The following is a 16,695-nucleotide window of genomic DNA, read 5'->3' on the forward strand; positions in this document are numbered from 1 at the left end:
GGTTCTTTGAGAAGATTAACAAAATTGATAAATTTCTAACCAAAGTGAACAGAAAAGCAAGAAGACAAGTTATTAATATCACGAATGAGAGGGGTAATGTCACTACAGATTTTATGGATATTAAGTGGATAATAGGAAATAATATGAAAATCTTCATGCCCATAAAGTCAACAATCTGAGACGCCTGGGTGGCTCAGTGGTTGAGCATCTGCCTTTGGCTCAGGGTGTGATCCCAGGATCTGGGATCAAGTCCCACATCGGGCTCCTTACATGGAGCCTGCTTCTTCCTCTCCCTGTGTCTCTGCCTCTTTCTCTCACTCTGCTTCATTCTCTCATGAATAAATAAATAAATAAAATCTTTAAAAAAAAAAAAAAGTCAACAATCTTGCTGAATGGACAAATCCCTTGAAAAATGCAAATTAAAAAAAAAAAAAGAAAAAGAAAAATGCAAATTGCCAAGAACTAGATATCATGAGTAGCCTGGTATGTGTAAAAGAAATTATATTTGTAGTTAAAATGTTTCTCACAAAAAAAGACTCCTATGGCTTCACCAGTGACTTTTCCCAAACATTTAAATGAAGAATAGTATTGGTTCTACACAGAGAATTGAAGATAAAAGCAGTATGTCCAGTTCATTCTATGAGGCTCGCTTAACCTGATATCAAATCAAGCAAAGATAATACAAGAAAACTAGAGACTAATTTCCTTAATTAACATATATGTAAAAATACTTCACATAATTTTAGCAAAGTAAATCAATAAATACAAGGAAAGCACATCATTAACAAGTGGGGTTGATTCTAGAAATACAATATTGGTTTACTATTCAAAAGTCAATCATTATGATTTATCATATCAATAATAAAGAAATATACATGGTTATCTCATTGGATGCAGAAAAGAAAAGCATTCAAGAAAATCCAACACCCATCTGATTTAAACAAAAGCAAGCAAACAAAAAGACTCCCCCCCCTAAACTAGAAATGGGAAACATCTCTACCCTGATAAAGGACATCTGGGGAAAACTTACCACTAACATCCTACTGTGGAAAGACTGAGTGATTTTATAAGGTGAAGACGTTTGCTATTCAACATTGTACTGGAGGTTCTGGCCAATGCAGTAAGGCAAGAAAATGAAAGTAAATGTATCGGATTGGAAAGAAAGAAGTAAATCTGTCTTTTCATGGACAATGTGGTTATCTATAGAAAATCAGATGGAATCTACAAAAAAGCTAAGAAAGTTTAACCCATTAGTTATTTGATACAAAGTAAATATGTAAAAGATTGCACCACACAAAAATAATTTATACAGCTGCAACAGACAATCCAAAATAGAGATTAATAAGAATATCACTTATGATAGCAACAGAAATATGAAGTACTTACGGATGGGGAAAAGATGTGAAAGGCCTTCATACTGAAAACTAAAAAATATTGTAGAGAAATTAAAGACAGCATAAAGCAATGGAGAGATCTAATGTGTTCATGATTTAGAAGACTCAATATTTTTTAGATGATAGTTCTCTCGAAATTAATACATAATTGAACACAATCCTAATCAAGATGCCAGCAGGCTATTTTGTAGAAATTGTTAGGTTGATTCTAGAATTCATATGGAATGGAATGCCAGGAAGTTAGGGTAGCCAAAACAACTTTGACAGAAAACAAAGTTGGAGAACCTGCACCACCCAATTTTAAGAGTAAGTTACAGTAATCAGGATAGTTTGTTATGGACTGGTGACATCTTTTTTTTTTTTTTTTTTTTTTAGATTTTATTTATTTATTTATTTATTTATTTATTTATTTGAGAGAGAGTAAGAGAGCAGGCATAAGCAGGGGGAGTGCAGAGGGAGAGGGAGAAGCAGACTCCCTGCTAAGCAGGGAGCCTGACATGGGGCTCAACCCCAGGACCCTGAGATCATGACCTGAGATGAAGGCAGACGTTTAACCTACTGAGCCATTCAGGCACCCCCATCGTTAAAAAAAATAAATAAATAAAAATAAAAAAGATTCATTTGGGGACACCTGGGTGACTCAGGGGTTGAACATCTGCCTTTGGCTCAGGGTATGATTCTGGGGTCCTGGGATTGAGTCCCATACCCGGCTCTCCACGGGGAGCCTGCTTCTCCCTCTGCCTGTGTCTCTGCCTCTCTCTGTGTGTCTTTCATGAATAAATAAAATCTTTTAAAATTATTTATTTGAGAGTGTACGCACACACACGTGCAGGTTGAGGCAGAGGGAGAGAATCTTAAGCAGACTCCCCACTGAGTGTGGAGCCCGAAGCGAGGCTCAGTCCCACAACCCCGAGATCATGACCTGAGCCAAAATCCAGAATTGGACACTTAACCAACTGAGCCACCAAGGTGGCCCCTGGACAGATAACATCTTTTATTTACCTACAAAGAACCTAAAAATCTAGACCCTAATGTATGATTGACTTAAAATAGAAGTGCAAAGATAATTCAGTTCAATAAATTGTGATGAAACAATTAGACATCCCATTTTTTGTTTGTTTTTTTAATTTGCAGCATATCCAAAGTTATCTCAAAACTGATCATAGCCATTAAGTGTAGAGGCTTCTGGAAGAAGACACAGGAGAAAAACCTTTGTGGTGTTAGGTTATGCAGAGATTCTGTAGATGAAGGCAGTACATGACCCATAAAGAAAAACTGATAAATCAGACTATGTGTAATTAAGAATGTGTGTTCTTCAGAAGGCACTGTCAAGAGAAGGAAAGGAAAAGCCACAGACTGGTAGAACAGTTGCACATCACAAATCTGATTAAAGACCTGCGTGCATATTATGTAAAGAACTCTTGAAACTAATTGACCAAAAAAAAAAGATAGGCAAATATTTGAACTGACCCTTCACCAAAGAAGTGAACTCAACAAAAAAGATGATTATTCATTCATTTATTCATTGTAAATTCAACCCATAGTGAAACACCAACACACCCTGGAATGTCTGATAGTGAAAAGACCGACCAAACCAGCGCTGGCAAGATCATGGAGCGACTGGAAATTTTGTACACAGTGGTAGTAATGTCAAATGAAGTGACTGCCTTGGGAAACAGTCTGGCAGCTTCTTAAACAGTTCAGTGTACATCTAGCATGTGATCCAGCCAGTCCACTCCTTGGTATTTGTCCAAAATAAATGAAATCTCATCTCTGTTCAAAGACTTGGGACACCCAAGAGTCCTAGCAGCTTTATTTGCAATAGCCCCAAACTAGAGGCAACCCAGGTGTCCGTTGACAGGTCATGGATAAACAGATGGTGGCACACCTGTATGGAGTGTTCCCCAGCAATACAGTGGGTGAGCCAGTGACACTTGAAGTGACAGGGATGGACGTTAAAGTAATCATGCTAAATACCAAAAATCAAAGGATACATGCTATATGATTCCATGTACATAAAAGTCCAGAAAATACAAACAAATCCATCGTGGCAGAAAACATGTCAGTCATTGCCTGCCAGGGTATAGGAGGGAGGACAGCCCACAATAGGCTCATGAGAAAACAGACACTTCACCATCCTGGTTTGGGTGATGGTTTCATGGGTGTATACATATGTCAAAATGCGTCAAATTGTACACTCTTAGCATGTACAGTTTGTTGCATATCAGTCATACCTCAGTAAAACTGTTCTTATAAGTCCTCACCATCACAGAGCTTAGGTTTTGTTGGAAGAAGGTATAATGGTGGTGGCATGGAACAAATATATGTATGTTTCGTGCATGTCTGTGTGTGCACGTGTAGGTGTGTTGAGTCAGATGTTGAAACTCCTGTGAAGGCAAAGGAAGGCAAAGTGTGAGGATGAGAGGTGGCGGGAGGGTGGCTGTCGGAGAGTGGGGTCAGGGAAGCCTTCTGGTGCATGGGGGCTCCTGAACAGAGGCTAGCTTAAGCCCCCTGTAACCTTTGGAAACTTTTAAGATCTGTTCCAGCTTTTGTTGAGTGTCAGCTACTCTCTCTCACTTAAAGGTTAGCACCTTTCCCCCAAACCTGAGGCAGATTTCTGGTTTTGCCCTCAGAAGGAAGCAGATGGGATGAGTGGGCAGAGGTAAGCACAGCCTACTCCACATGCCCAGAAGCCCACCTCCGCTAAAAAAAAAAAAAAAAGCATTTCTTGTGGTGAAGTTTTGACCGGAAGGATGAGGAAGAACCATTTGGGGGGCATTTGTAGGATGGGGACCCCAGCCGGAACCCCAGCCTCCAGTCTCCTGCAGGTAGAAGCAGTGACCTTTCCGTTTCCAAAGAGGAAACCCCCAAGTTGTCTGGTCCTGATCACCCTTGTTGTTCTTGTATGCTTGCGTGTGGCACACGTGAAATGCATGTCCTTGTGTCTTGAGTGGAAGAGGGAAGATTGCCATCAGCAGAGTGAATGTTTGCATGGCCCAGGCCGTGTCACAGAGCAGGGCCCACACGACAGGAGCTTGGCCCAGGTGAGGTCAGGGGTGTGGAAGGAGAGCCATATTGTTCTGTTGAAGCTACTGCCCATCAGAAGTGGACCCTAAATAGGGTCATCCCCCAAAAAAGTGCCTGCTCCTAACAGAGACTTTAGAAGAGCTGTGTCCTTGGGCAGAGAGAAAGGATGATAAGAGGCCCAGAGATTAAAAATGCCTTGTTACATGTGCCATAAACCGAGATGTGTGGTCCTTTATTCTAAAACATGCTTTTCCTTCTGCTCACTCCCTGGTTTTTTAAAACATAGTCTGTCTAGAGAATAATGTAAAGATTTTTGCCTTATTATTTAACATAAATTTGGTGACAAGAGTGGGAAAATGTATTGAGCCAAAGCCAGTTGTGTGTTTCTGTTTGTTTCAGTAAAATTTTTATAAAACATACAGATTTCTGTCTCTCTGTTTTCCGTATTTCTGTCTGCTTGGGAATTTCTTTCTACAAGCAGCATCTTCTGGTCAGCAGGGTACTCATGAGAGCATGGACTGGGACGCCAGGCCCTGGGACAGGACCCCCTCTGTGAACATTGAACCATAGACTCTCTGGCCAGAGCCATGAGATCTAGGAGTCCCATCCCTGCTTCTGCTCATCCCTGCTAGTGGAGGTCACAGAGGCTTGGGCTTCTGTGGCTTTCAGCAGCCCCAGACATCCCCTGCCCCGTACCCCCATGCCGGGTACAACTCTGAGGGAAATGCGTCCAGCCCTGTTCAGTCCTCAAAGCAGTTACTCTGACCCTCTTTTGGATCCTAGTCCCCTTTGAGAATTAGACGCAACCTTGGGACAAAATGTTCACCCGTGGCTTCAGGGGCTCCCAAGACCCCTGTCCCAGAGCAGAGCAGGCATTAATGCCCATCTCAAGTAAGCGGGTGTGCTTCTTTTCAAGTCTAGCACTTTGTGACCTAGAGAATAACTATCATTTAGTTGTGTTCTTCATAATAAACTGTTGGACCAGGCGTCAGGAAGGAAGACGGGATGAGTCATGCTTTCACTGCATGGGGGAGAGCCTGCATTTTGTCACTGGGGTTTGTATCCACATGCTTTTTGTGTGTATGTGTGTGATTGGGGGGAAATTAGGACTTTGCAGTATCCTCTTTCCACCCTATTCTTTGGTTCTCATTTGTTCTATTTCACATAATCCCTCAAATTTTATACAGAACAACCAAGTACCTCCTGTTCTGTGCTCAGACTGTTGACTGGGAAGCCAAACGCCATGTCTCCTGTACGCAGTGACTCAGCGGTCTGGTCTCTGGCACCGCTGAGTTCATTATTTGCTCTCTAATTTTATCCTAGAAATGAATTTTCCTAAAATGAAATCTGTTAACAGTACTTTCTTTGTTCTGCTTGCAGCTTGTACCTCCTTTTAAGCCTCAAGTAACATCTGAGACAGATACCAGATATTTCGATGAAGAATTTACAGCGCAGACTATTACAATAACACCACCTGAAAAGTGTAAGTAAATTGAATGGGCAGTTGATAATATTCTGATAGAACAGAAGACAACAGCTGCTTTTTTGGTTGGATCTTTTCAAGGTCAAATTCCAGTGGCTTACTCCGTTCCACTTAAGAATATGGAGTTAGGAATGTGGAGGTGTCAAAGACAGGTAGCTGAGAGAGAAGTTTTGGGGAGTAAGAAAAATTGTAGACTGGGAATTACAGACCAGCTTGTAGACAACATAGCCCTTCCTTACTGTTCTAATACATTCTTCCACCATCAGCCAGAAGGACCAGAAACTGACTCTTCCCGTGTTTGCCCTACAGTTTACCCACATGCCCCCTTCTGGTCTCGTGCTTACTTAATAGTTTTTAAAAATTACATTAAATTGAATCACCTTTTTTTAAAATTTAGCTTTGTCTTAATAATATTTGTGAAGACATGGTGTGCCAGTAATTTGTTGAAACATATAAATTAAATTACATGTCTATTAAAACAGTACATTCATATACCACTTTTGTTTCACGTATACTAGTGTGTACACACTTCGATAAATGTCCTAAATAAGGTATCAGATTTAACTAATAAACACTCTCGTACTGATAGAGGACTATGAATCTGTTATCATTAGTTTAGCAATGAGGATAAAATCGAGTTTCAGGGTCATATTTGGAAAGCCAAAGATTCCTTCAGGTCATACATCTTTTGGCTCCCAATCCCATTGTGTTAGCTCTTCTTTTCTTTTCTTTAGATCCCCTCCTACTTTTCTTCTCCCTTCTCTCCTTTGTCGAAGTACACCAGTACTTCCAGAGTAGCTAGAAGTATTGGTGTACACAGCGAGTATCCACAAGAGGGAAAGTTGACTCACGATGTCCTTCCAACCATGGATACGGTCATCTGATTGGATGTGGAAAGACAAACCAGGAGTCATCCTGGTCTAGAGTTTTCAACCCGTGGCCTGACAACAAAGGCCCGTGAACGCACCCTGAGATGAGACATATGATTATGTCCGCATGTGTGCACTTTTCTTTCCTTAGACTTTCCAGAAGTTAAGGACCTCTTAACTTTCATTTTGGAAGAGAAGAAATTGAAACCCAGAGAGACACTGAGCTTCCCAGGTCGCATAGTTAGCATCAGCAGTAGCCAGGGTGGGATTCCCCAACATGGCCAAGCTGTGAACTATTAACGTGGAAGAACTGCTCATGGCGTATTCCCAGTGGGACGATGGGCCCCCAACCTGTGTTGTGTGCCATTGCTGACATTTTAGCATCCATCAGCATAGAAGACAGTGTTGGAAAGCCTGTAGATTGGCGGGCAAGTAGCTCAGGGCTACAGGGGGCTCAGGCCTCGGCAGTCTCCCCTGGCCCCAGATGGACTGTGGGGGGTCTCGTTGTCTCAAGTGCAAGGCAGACCAGGGAGGTGTTGGAATGGCCCCTGAGGCTTTCCACTTCAGAGCATTTGCTCGGCCTCATCACTGGGATAGGACCTTAACTGTAATCAGACCCCACCATTCCCCTGCCCACCAGCCTCCAGTGGCTCAAGCTCTGCACTCTCAATCCAAACTGCTCACACTGAAGTGCACAGCCCTGTCAGGTCCCTGCTCCTGCTCCACCTTGCCATGCACCCCACCCCCCTACCCCACCTGTGATGGGCCACCCCTTGAAGGCGCCGTGCCTTGCCTTGCCTCGCCTCAGGATGCGTGTCGCCCATTGTCTCTGCCTGTGGTGCTCTTTTCCCTGACATTTGCATGAACAGCTCTTACTCCCTCAGATCTCAGCTTAAATGTCACTTCGCCAGAGAGCTTTCTTTAACCTCCCAGCATCTAAAGAACTGTGCAGCCCATTGGCCAACGCCTCCCCCACCCCTTGATTCTGTACATTGACAACTTGCTGATCTTCTGGTTAACGTGTTTGTTTCTTTGTTTACTGTCTGTGCAACTTGGAGGCCATAACCCTGAGGAGAGGGGCTTGCTTTCCCATTCGCTGCTGGCCCCAGCTCCTTGCTGGGTATCTGGCCTGGCGTCGGTAGTCAGCAAATATGTAGGAAGCAAAGGAATAAACACGTTATGGCGAAGGCCTGTGGTTTCCCGGCCGGGAGGAGGCCCAGTCTTTACAGATGGCACTCTTGCCGGGATTTTGTGCTTCGACTTCCCTCCCTGCATGACGCCACAGTGGCACTGAGAGGGTGAGGTCCCTCAGCCTCGGCCTCTTGGAGGCTGCTCTCTTTGGTAGTAGAGCTATGACATTTGTAGAGTCGTTTAAGAGACCTAAACTTGTGGTCTCTGGAGTCACAGGGATAGGAAGGCTCCGCAAATGCAGAGCCAGAGCACGTAGTTGCTTGAGAAGGGTAGGAGTCCCATCCTCATGTGGAAGAGAGCCTAGAGGCTGAGTCTCAAGGAAAAGTTGCTGAAGAGGTGAAGAGAGCCCGGTGGAGTGACCGTGTCACACCTGGCCCTGCCACTCCCTCCCTGGAAAGGGGGTGCAAGGCTGGGTAGTGTCCCCGAGACCTAGCTGTGCCTGGGAAGCCATCCCCCTGAGAAAGTACCCGGAGTTGGACAGCTTCGAAGAACCCTAGTTTTGGTTTTATTGAAGTGCCGGGTGAACCAGTCTGGAGCATTCTTTGTTCTGGACACACTGCCTGAAGCGTGAGGCTGAGTCCAGAATGACGAACACCCTACAGATGAGAGTGGGCGCAAATCTGGGGTCAGGGGACAACTGATAGATACCGGTAGAGCAGCACCCACGTCCATGACTAGGGATGAGTTCAGTCTAAAGCTCTGCAGTGTCCGCTACCCTGGCCGTCAGGATTCCCTGGATTCCAGAGCCCTGGCTGTCAAGATCCAGATCCCTTCAAGGGTCACCTTGCCTGCCTTCCCCTCACTCCAGACTCCCATGGCACTTGTCACCCTGAGAATATGTCATTAACAGGCACACTGTGGCTTTGTTTCCAGAACTTATAAAATGAGACAGAGATGTTAAAAAGTGTCTTAAGTCACCCAGCAGGGTTTCTAGAATATCACCTGAACCTGGTGTTTCAGCTTCTCTATCAGTAAAAGAATGGCACATCATCATAGAATGTTTCATCACTAACAGCAGGCTGTTCTTGAGAGACTCTACATCATTGTAGACTCAGGGAGCGCTCTATACGCCCAGTGACTCCGGGTTCTGGACTGAGACAGGGATCAGCAGGAGGCTCACACATTGGAGTCCCTCACATCGTGGGTTCCAGAATCCACCTGCTGTGGAGGCCTGTGAACCTGTGGCTGTTGCAGGCATCTGACCCCAGAAACTCGAGTCCGCAGCAGCACCCTGTGTCTGTTGGATTTCCCGGCTCAGGGCCTCAGTAGAGGGAACAGGTGACAGCACCTGGCAGGACCCCCCACCCACCCACCCCTACCCCTGCCTTGGGCAAGGTTGGAGAGCTGTAGCTCCTGGGTTGCCCCGGGCACAGGGGCCAGGTCTTCAGTGGGATGGTCACTGGAAGGATCCTAGATCTCCTCAAGAGGTAGATCAAAGGGGATTCAAGGAAACCTCAGCCTATGATTACTTGTAACAAAATCTTCTCGCAGCTTTGAGGGGTGTTGCTGGCGAGTGGCCCTGCAGCCGCTAGAGCATGAAGGTTTGTTCATCAGAGCCCTCCGTGGTACTCTTAGTGACTGCTGTTTTCCCACTTGCCACCTGGCTTTTAGGACAGAGTAGAGTTACTTTTTAGGACAAATCAGCAGTTAGACGGCCAAGTGTTTCTTGCCTACAAACAGCTGCGGTCACATGCCAGATTGTTCTCACTGGTGTTAATTGAACAGATTTTGGAATGTGTCGTCTTGCATTCTGTCCCTTAATGGTCCTCTGCCTTCCTCTTATGGGAAAAGAGGATTTCTTTGAGATCAAGTAGCTCTTAATGCATGTCATTACATTTGCTGAACACTGTAAGGAAGTTAGGCTCCTTGGGCCGTGGATTCTGATGTGGGATGGGGAGTCAATCCCTGCTTTCTGGTTTCAGACATGTCTTGTGTTTTTAGCATGGCTCCTGTATGTCATCAGCATCGCAGGAACACGTTTGTAGCTGTTGGGGGGTGTGACGGTCTCTGACTGGGGCAGTTTGCTGCCCCTCCCTCCACAGCCCCCCACCTGTGGGCACAGGGCACCCCCCCCCAACAGGATCAGATACTGGCCCCTTGCTGTGACTGAGCAGGAGGAAGCCGAAGCAAGTGGTGTAATCAGGCTTTAAAGAACCCCAGGGTGTGGGCTCTTGCTTGCTCATCTGTGAGGTTGAGATTTCTTTATGTTTGGAAACGTGATTTGTTTGTTACCAGAGTGACAGAATGAAGACTCTCTTAATTCTCAGCTGACGTGCAGCCTAGAGCACTAGATGCTCCTCCTCGGACTGGAAGCCCGGTGCCTCCCGTGGAGTGTGGAGGGCCTGCTGACCAGGGCCAGGCCTGGGGCCACCCAGGGAGCCAGGGCTATGTGGGCCCCAGCCTCCCACATGAGCGGTCTGGGGCCCTGTGCACATTCACTGCACAGAAACACGCAGCCAAACAAAGCTGTTAGTGGGGAAACTGTTTCTTTGAAATGTGATTGGCATATGTCAGAATGTGAACATGAAGCTTTCAGCTGCCTTTTCTCTAGTTTTTATTCTTTGTGACTCAACACCAGAAAGTGCATACTGCCTTTCGTGCAGCCAAAAATACTGTGGAAGGTATTTGATCTGAGTGATGCATGTGGTTTGCTTGGGAACCTAACCAGTATTTGATAAGGAGGCAGAGATCAGTGGTCTACACGGAGCAGGGATTCCCAAATCCTCTTCATGGATTGGTTCCCACCTAATCCAGTGATATTTTCTAGTACATTCGAGACCACACATTTTGGTTAGCAGCTTGACCCCATTTCTAGAATCTTCTGTATTCAGAATAGAATACTGAAGACAAGGACAGTGAGAAAAGAGTGCAAACATTTGCTCTCCAGAGGAATGCATGTCCTCAGGGAGTATAGAGTATTATCCTTGTGTGATAGGGTCGGTGCCCCCCATACAAAGGCCTGTGTGCTGATGTGACATCCATGCTCCTGGAGAGGCTAGAAAGTTTAAAGAATTGACACTGTGCTCCCTATAGGGATCTGAGGAAGTAGAATTATTTTGCTTGAGGAAAAGTTTAGGTGTTTGAACCCCTCTTCTGGTGCTTCCCCCGTGGGACAGCATCTGACCCCATGCAACTGGAGGAAAACAGGAGAGGCTTCGTAGGCATCTCCTGCATAGATGGGGAGCCCTGAGGGTGGCCGGACTTGGCCCAGTGCCTGGAGCAGGTACACAGGAGATGGTGTGGCCGGGGTGACCAAATATGTGACCACATACAAGGAAGAGCTTCCTGGCCGTGCAGGACTTTAATCACTAGGAACATTACAAGAAGGGCTTCGGGGTGGGGATCATCTGAGATCTTTCAAATACAGGAAGGCAGGGAAGGTGAAAGGGGCAGCCCAAGTGAAAGCGGCTTCCTTCCAGGCCTTCATGTCTCTGCCCACTTTTGGTTTCCTGCAGAGCTAGTGTTAGATGCTGACATCTCACCCTCTTTGTCTTACTCTCTTCACTCTGGTTTAAAGTTGCATCTTACAGGACACCTGGGTAGCTCAGGCAGTGAAGTGTCTACCTTTGGCTCAGGTCATGATATCAAGGTCCTGGGAGCAAGTCCTGGTCCCGTGTCAGGCTCCCTGCTCAGCAGGGAGTCTACTTCTCCCTCTGCCCTTCCCCTGCTTGTGTGCACGCACTTTTCTCCCCCCTCTCTCTACCTCTCATATAAATAAATAAAATCTTAAAAAAAAATTATGTTGCATCTTAGGGAACCTGGGAATGGTGACCAAAGGCAGATGTGAGATGGAGAGTAAATAATGTCAACAGTGTCAGATCAAGGATGCATACAAAGCTTGATTTCACAGTCACACCTAAAGCACCCCCCCAAAAAAAACAATAAATAAACCACACATTTGAAGGTGTTGGGACCAGATGCCAGACGGATACTTCTGGTGCCTTAGGACTGACTGGCTTCTGTAAATGTTGACGTGTAGTTTCATGAAATTGAAGGTTACTGAAGATTGTTCGCTCCATCTTATTTTTAAAAATCTGGTTCTCTTCAATAGTAGTTCCTTATAGTGTCTTGAATCTTAAGATGTTCATGGCTTGAAGGAGACGATGTGATGGTGGTATTTCTTCACAGATGGTGTGCTTAAAAGGGAGATCGTTTGGGGAGTTAGTTTAATTCCTCCGTGTTAAGAGCCATGAGTTTGTAGGAACTTGCCGTTGTTGATGTTCATTGTGCTAGAAGTTAGAACCACATAGACCAGTGATACCATTGCAAAGAGTAACCATGACGTTAAGTGGCCCCTCTCTGCCCGCAGATGACGAGGACGGTATGGACTGCGTGGACAACGAGCGGCGGCCGCACTTCCCTCAGTTCTCCTACTCCGCCAGCGGCCGGGAGTAAGGCCCTCGTTCTGCTCCTTCACTGTCATCCCAGATTTCTTCCTGAAGACGATTCCTGGACATCACAGCAGTCGTAGCTCTTACAAAGCAGGAGCGCCTCCAGACACCCCAGCCCACTCTCACCCCCACAAGAACACACATGTACGCAAACACACTTGTTTGTTTTTGCATGAAATTGTATCTCCGTCTACGGTCTCATGCTGCTGCTGCTACTGTCTTACTATTCTAGCAACTTTAAGAGGTAATTTTACAATCTTTGGAAGTCATGAGCCCACCATTGTTCATTTGTGCACCAGTTGTCATCTTTCGATCTTTTAGTTTTTGTTTTTCCCTAACAGTGAAGGCTAATCTCATTTAGATACACTGATTCTAGGTACATTTTTTAACTTTCTAGAAGATAAATCAAAAACTAATTAGACTAAGAAGATTTAGTTTATAATTCAGAACAAACAATTGTGGCAGGGTGGTGATGTGCATATGCAGAATTTTAGGAAGGCACAGGAGATCAGTGCGTACCATGGGGATCTCGCACCCAGACCTGGCCGGAATCCATAGGGAAGCATCTGAGAGAAGGACCGAACAACTGTTGAGCTAGAGCGATAGATACACACGTAGTCCCTGTTGGACACTGCTGAGGAAGCCCGCTATTCCACCTGGACATCCAGATTTCACGGGCGGTCGTTGGCAAGATGAACACTGTTCTTCCAGGGAAGGAGGCATATGCACAGCAGAGGCAAGGTCGCTTACAGGCTCTATGACACGATTTGCACCAGAGAGCATTCCCCCCCCAACCCCCACCCCGTGCTTGGAAACCTTTTTCCCTTCTTGATATTTATCACCTCTGATGGCTGAAGAATGTAGACAGGTATAATGATCCTGCTTTTCACCAAAATTCGTACACCAAGGTAAACAGGTGTTTGCCTTATTTGTTTTAAGTTTTGACTTTCAGTTCTTCGTGGATTAGCTTTTTCTCGGATGTTAAACCTTTGAATGTCCTTTTATGATTTTGTTTATATTGCAGTAGTATTTATTTCTTAGTGAAGAAAAATTGTGTGTCATGTTAGCAAATGCAGCTCCAACTTACATGAACTAGACTCACTGCAGTTTATTTTGACCCATGTGCAAGGAATGTACACGCCAATGAGAATCATGCACTTTTTCTCCTTTGTAACAAAATCTGATGAGGCTCTGAAATTGTACATATTGGTTAGAATTGGGCTCTGGGAGAAGAGATGCTGGCACTGAACCCCTTGGTGCTCAAAGTGAGAAAATCCCCAGGTCTCCGTGCTGAGGGGTTAAGGAGATGGAAGGATGGAAGGATGTTGCTGTTGCTCGTTTGAGATGGAAATGCTCTGACGGCCTGGTGACATGGGGCCGTGAAGGAAACAGAATCTGCGTGACCGTGACAAATGCACCGTACTTGGCAAAATGCACACATCTCGAGTATTCAGAGTAGGCAGTAAGGGATAAGAACCTGGTGTGTTTATTCCGATCATGGTACATTTATCACTGAATTAAGCCATCAGGGAGAAAACAAAACAACACACAAAAAGAACACCTCCAACTTTTCTTTTTCTGTATATACTCATGTCCCCAGATTCCAACATTTCTCACTGAAAGGGGACATGTATGCAAACCTCATCTTTCTCCTTCATTAATGATGATCTTCAGATTAAACCCTTTGGTGCTAGGAGCTGACATTTTCCAAAGCAGCCTATGAAGTCCAGGGGCCGGGGCCGTGGCTGCGATCCTGGAGAAGGATGTGGTCACCCGATCTGACAGCTCCCCGTGGAGGACGGCAGCGTGACCGTGACGTGGGATCACTGTTGTCAGAGGAGCAAGTGACTTTCTGAGGAGGATGAATCCCATTCATATGCAGATGTCTTAGCCTCGGACGCTGGAGTGTGGATCTGTAGACGAGACACCACTGCTGGCGGTGGGCAGGCCACTGGGACTGACGGGGGTCAAAGGGCATTTTACTAAGGCAGCTAAGACATATTCAGACATAGGTTGATCCTAATTTTTCATCTTCCTACCTGAGTGAAGTTCATCCTTAGCATGGAGTAGGAAGTTACAGGAAATGGTAGTTCATTCTTACTTACACATGTAGCTTCACTTCTTCCCCCTTGGAATTCTGTTGACTGTCTCACCTGGACCAGAGAGTAGCCTAGAAGGTGTGTCCTGCAAGTCGTCTCGCAGCGTCAGGGCCGAGGGGCGCGGGTGCGAGGTGCGAGGCCGAGCGGGCGGCTGAGGCGCCCGGTCCTGCGGAGCCGCGGACCTTCTGGGCCCTTCGAGGGGGAGGCGACCCCGTACACCAAGCACTTCCGTAGCTGCCCCCCCTCAGGGGACTTCCGTGACCTTGGCCAAGGCGGCCTCCTGAGGACGGGTGACCGCTGGCCGGGCCGCGAGCCGGGCTCGCTCCCTCGGGCCGCGGGCGTCTCCGTGGCTTCCAGGCTGCCTCCGCCTCGCGCTCGCCCCCGGGGGGGAGGGGGGGCGGGAAAGCTGACGCGTGCGTGAGAGTGCGTGCGTACGCACACGAGTACGTGCGTGTGCGTGCCCTGCGCGCGTGCGTGGAGGTCCCGCGCCGCCCCGCCCGACTCCCCTGGCGCCTGCCCTCCCGCCTCCGCGCCGCCATGGGGGGGGGGGGGGGGCCGTGTCCGCTTGGGTCGCTGGCAGGCTGCTCACAGCTTTGCTTTCTACACTCACTCCGTCGCGTCAGTCCAGTATTGTTTGCAGCGCCCGGTCCTGGTTCCGGCTTCTTCCAGCTGACTGTTCTTGCAGGGGCCCCTCGCTTCTCCTCGAGGGCAGGAGGGAGGGCCGCCCTACTAACTGCAGGGTCTCTGTATTACACCTCAACGTACACACTTTGCTGCTACTGTTCGTACTGTCTACAGTAGAATCTCCTTATCTTGCTCCTGGTAGTGCGTTACAGGCAAGCATGAAATGTAAAGTATTTATTTAAATAAAAAGAAAACCTCTAAATTGGTAATTGAATTACCTCCCTGTAGCTTTATAGTTTGTGACATTTCTTGACCTTGCTAGTTCTTTCATTAGATCCGCGCAAGATCTAGTCATCTGGTTAAGGATTTTAAGCAGACGCAACTATGAACCCAAGAAAAACTGTATTACTATTATTGTCGGTCATACTAAAACTGTTCATTTCCTTAAGCATATGACCCACAAGGATGTGAAATAACTACAAGAAACTGTTTTTGTACACTGTACATCCTTAGTATTTTTACACGTATATGATAGGGATGCACATTATTTTCCTTCGTACAGACGGCTTAAATAAAGCACTATGTCAATCTGCTACTTCTCTGTTTATTGTTGTTGGACGTGCTTCTGTAGTCTCAGAAAATGGAATATTATTCTTTTCTGGAAAAAAAAAAGATTCTTAATAGCTCCAGCTGGTATTAACGCCCCCCCCCCCCATAAAGTGTGCAGGAGAATGACGTCCGTCTCTCATAGCCCAGGTCGCACACAGGATGGCTGTGCTCCTCCTTCACTAAGATGGCAGTAGTGCGGTTGTGCCAACGCGGACGAGGGGCCCCACTTCTGACGGGGAGGTGCCGACCGCTCCGCGAGTTCTGGGGCAGGAAGAAGGTCTCCTTCTAACTTCCCACCAGGCGGCTCGGGCCCAGGACGCTTCAGGAGTGTCGCTCCTCGGTAGTTGAGTCTTCCTGAGGACGTTACCCGTGTGGCTCCGCAAACTTCTTCCTCAGAGTGTGTGTTGGCAAATGAACAAACTTAGTCGTGGGTGAGAGGTGGGTAGGGCGGCTGGCCTACAGCCTGATCATCTAGACTTGTTTTGGATGGGGCCTTTTTCTGATTTTACCTCATAAACCTACTCTTGTACAGACTTGGCTTTGCTCATGTGACTAATTGGCTTTGGGACCAAAGTCAGGCAGGCACGCATGCGTATGTCGCACGCCGACTCTGAGGGCATCCTTCCGTGTGCTCTTACCGCACAACCACCGGGATGGACAGATCCAGGAGGCTAACATAAAGTGACCTCTATAATTCTTTAAGGGTGCTATTTGTAGAATATCGTGTGATTTATTTACTGTAGTCCTAAAACAGAATTAGGGACGACTAACCGCTCTTCCGTGACAACCTCGATGTCTAGCACGTTAGAGCAAATCAAACACTGAATCCAGATAGAAGTTCTGCTCTCTCAGGCTGGAACCTTTTCCATGCTCCAGAGACTTAAGAACAGGTCTTTGCGTGTGTATCATCCCAGCCTAATCTCGGCCCTTCCCGAGAGGCCACAGGGGGCCCAGGGAGGGGGGCCCCGGGGAGGGCGGGGGGGTGGGGGGGGAGGCCTCATGCCTGCC

General features: G+C 46.6%; 1 protein-coding gene and 1 long non-coding RNA gene across 9 annotated transcripts in view; one reads left to right on the plus strand and one right to left on the minus strand.

The window, feature by feature from the left end:
- AKT3 (AKT serine/threonine kinase 3) overlaps positions 1-15,673 on the plus strand; it is a 308,393-nt gene extending 292,720 nt beyond the window's left edge. For all 8 annotated transcript variants that reach the window (XM_072830379.1, XM_072830375.1, XM_072830383.1 and 5 more), the window contains 2 exons: positions 5,802-5,904; positions 12,274-15,673. In XM_072830379.1, the coding sequence (XP_072686480.1) occupies positions 5,802-5,904; positions 12,274-12,359 (189 nt within the window). In that variant the 3' untranslated portion in view covers positions 12,360-15,673. The remainder of the gene's footprint in view (positions 1-5,801; positions 5,905-12,273) is intronic.
- On the minus strand, positions 12,699-16,605 carry LOC140635549 (uncharacterized). The gene is made up of 2 exons (XR_012032873.1): positions 14,509-16,605; positions 12,699-14,268 (listed from the first exon to the last, which is right to left on the minus strand). It is a non-coding gene; the product is annotated as an uncharacterized lncRNA (long non-coding RNA).
- Positions 16,606-16,695: the final 90 nt, after the last annotated feature.

This window comes from Canis lupus, chromosome 6 (assembly GCF_048164855.1).
Source record: "Canis lupus baileyi chromosome 6, mCanLup2.hap1, whole genome shotgun sequence".
Classification (NCBI taxonomy): Eukaryota; Metazoa; Chordata; class Mammalia; order Carnivora; family Canidae; genus Canis; species Canis lupus.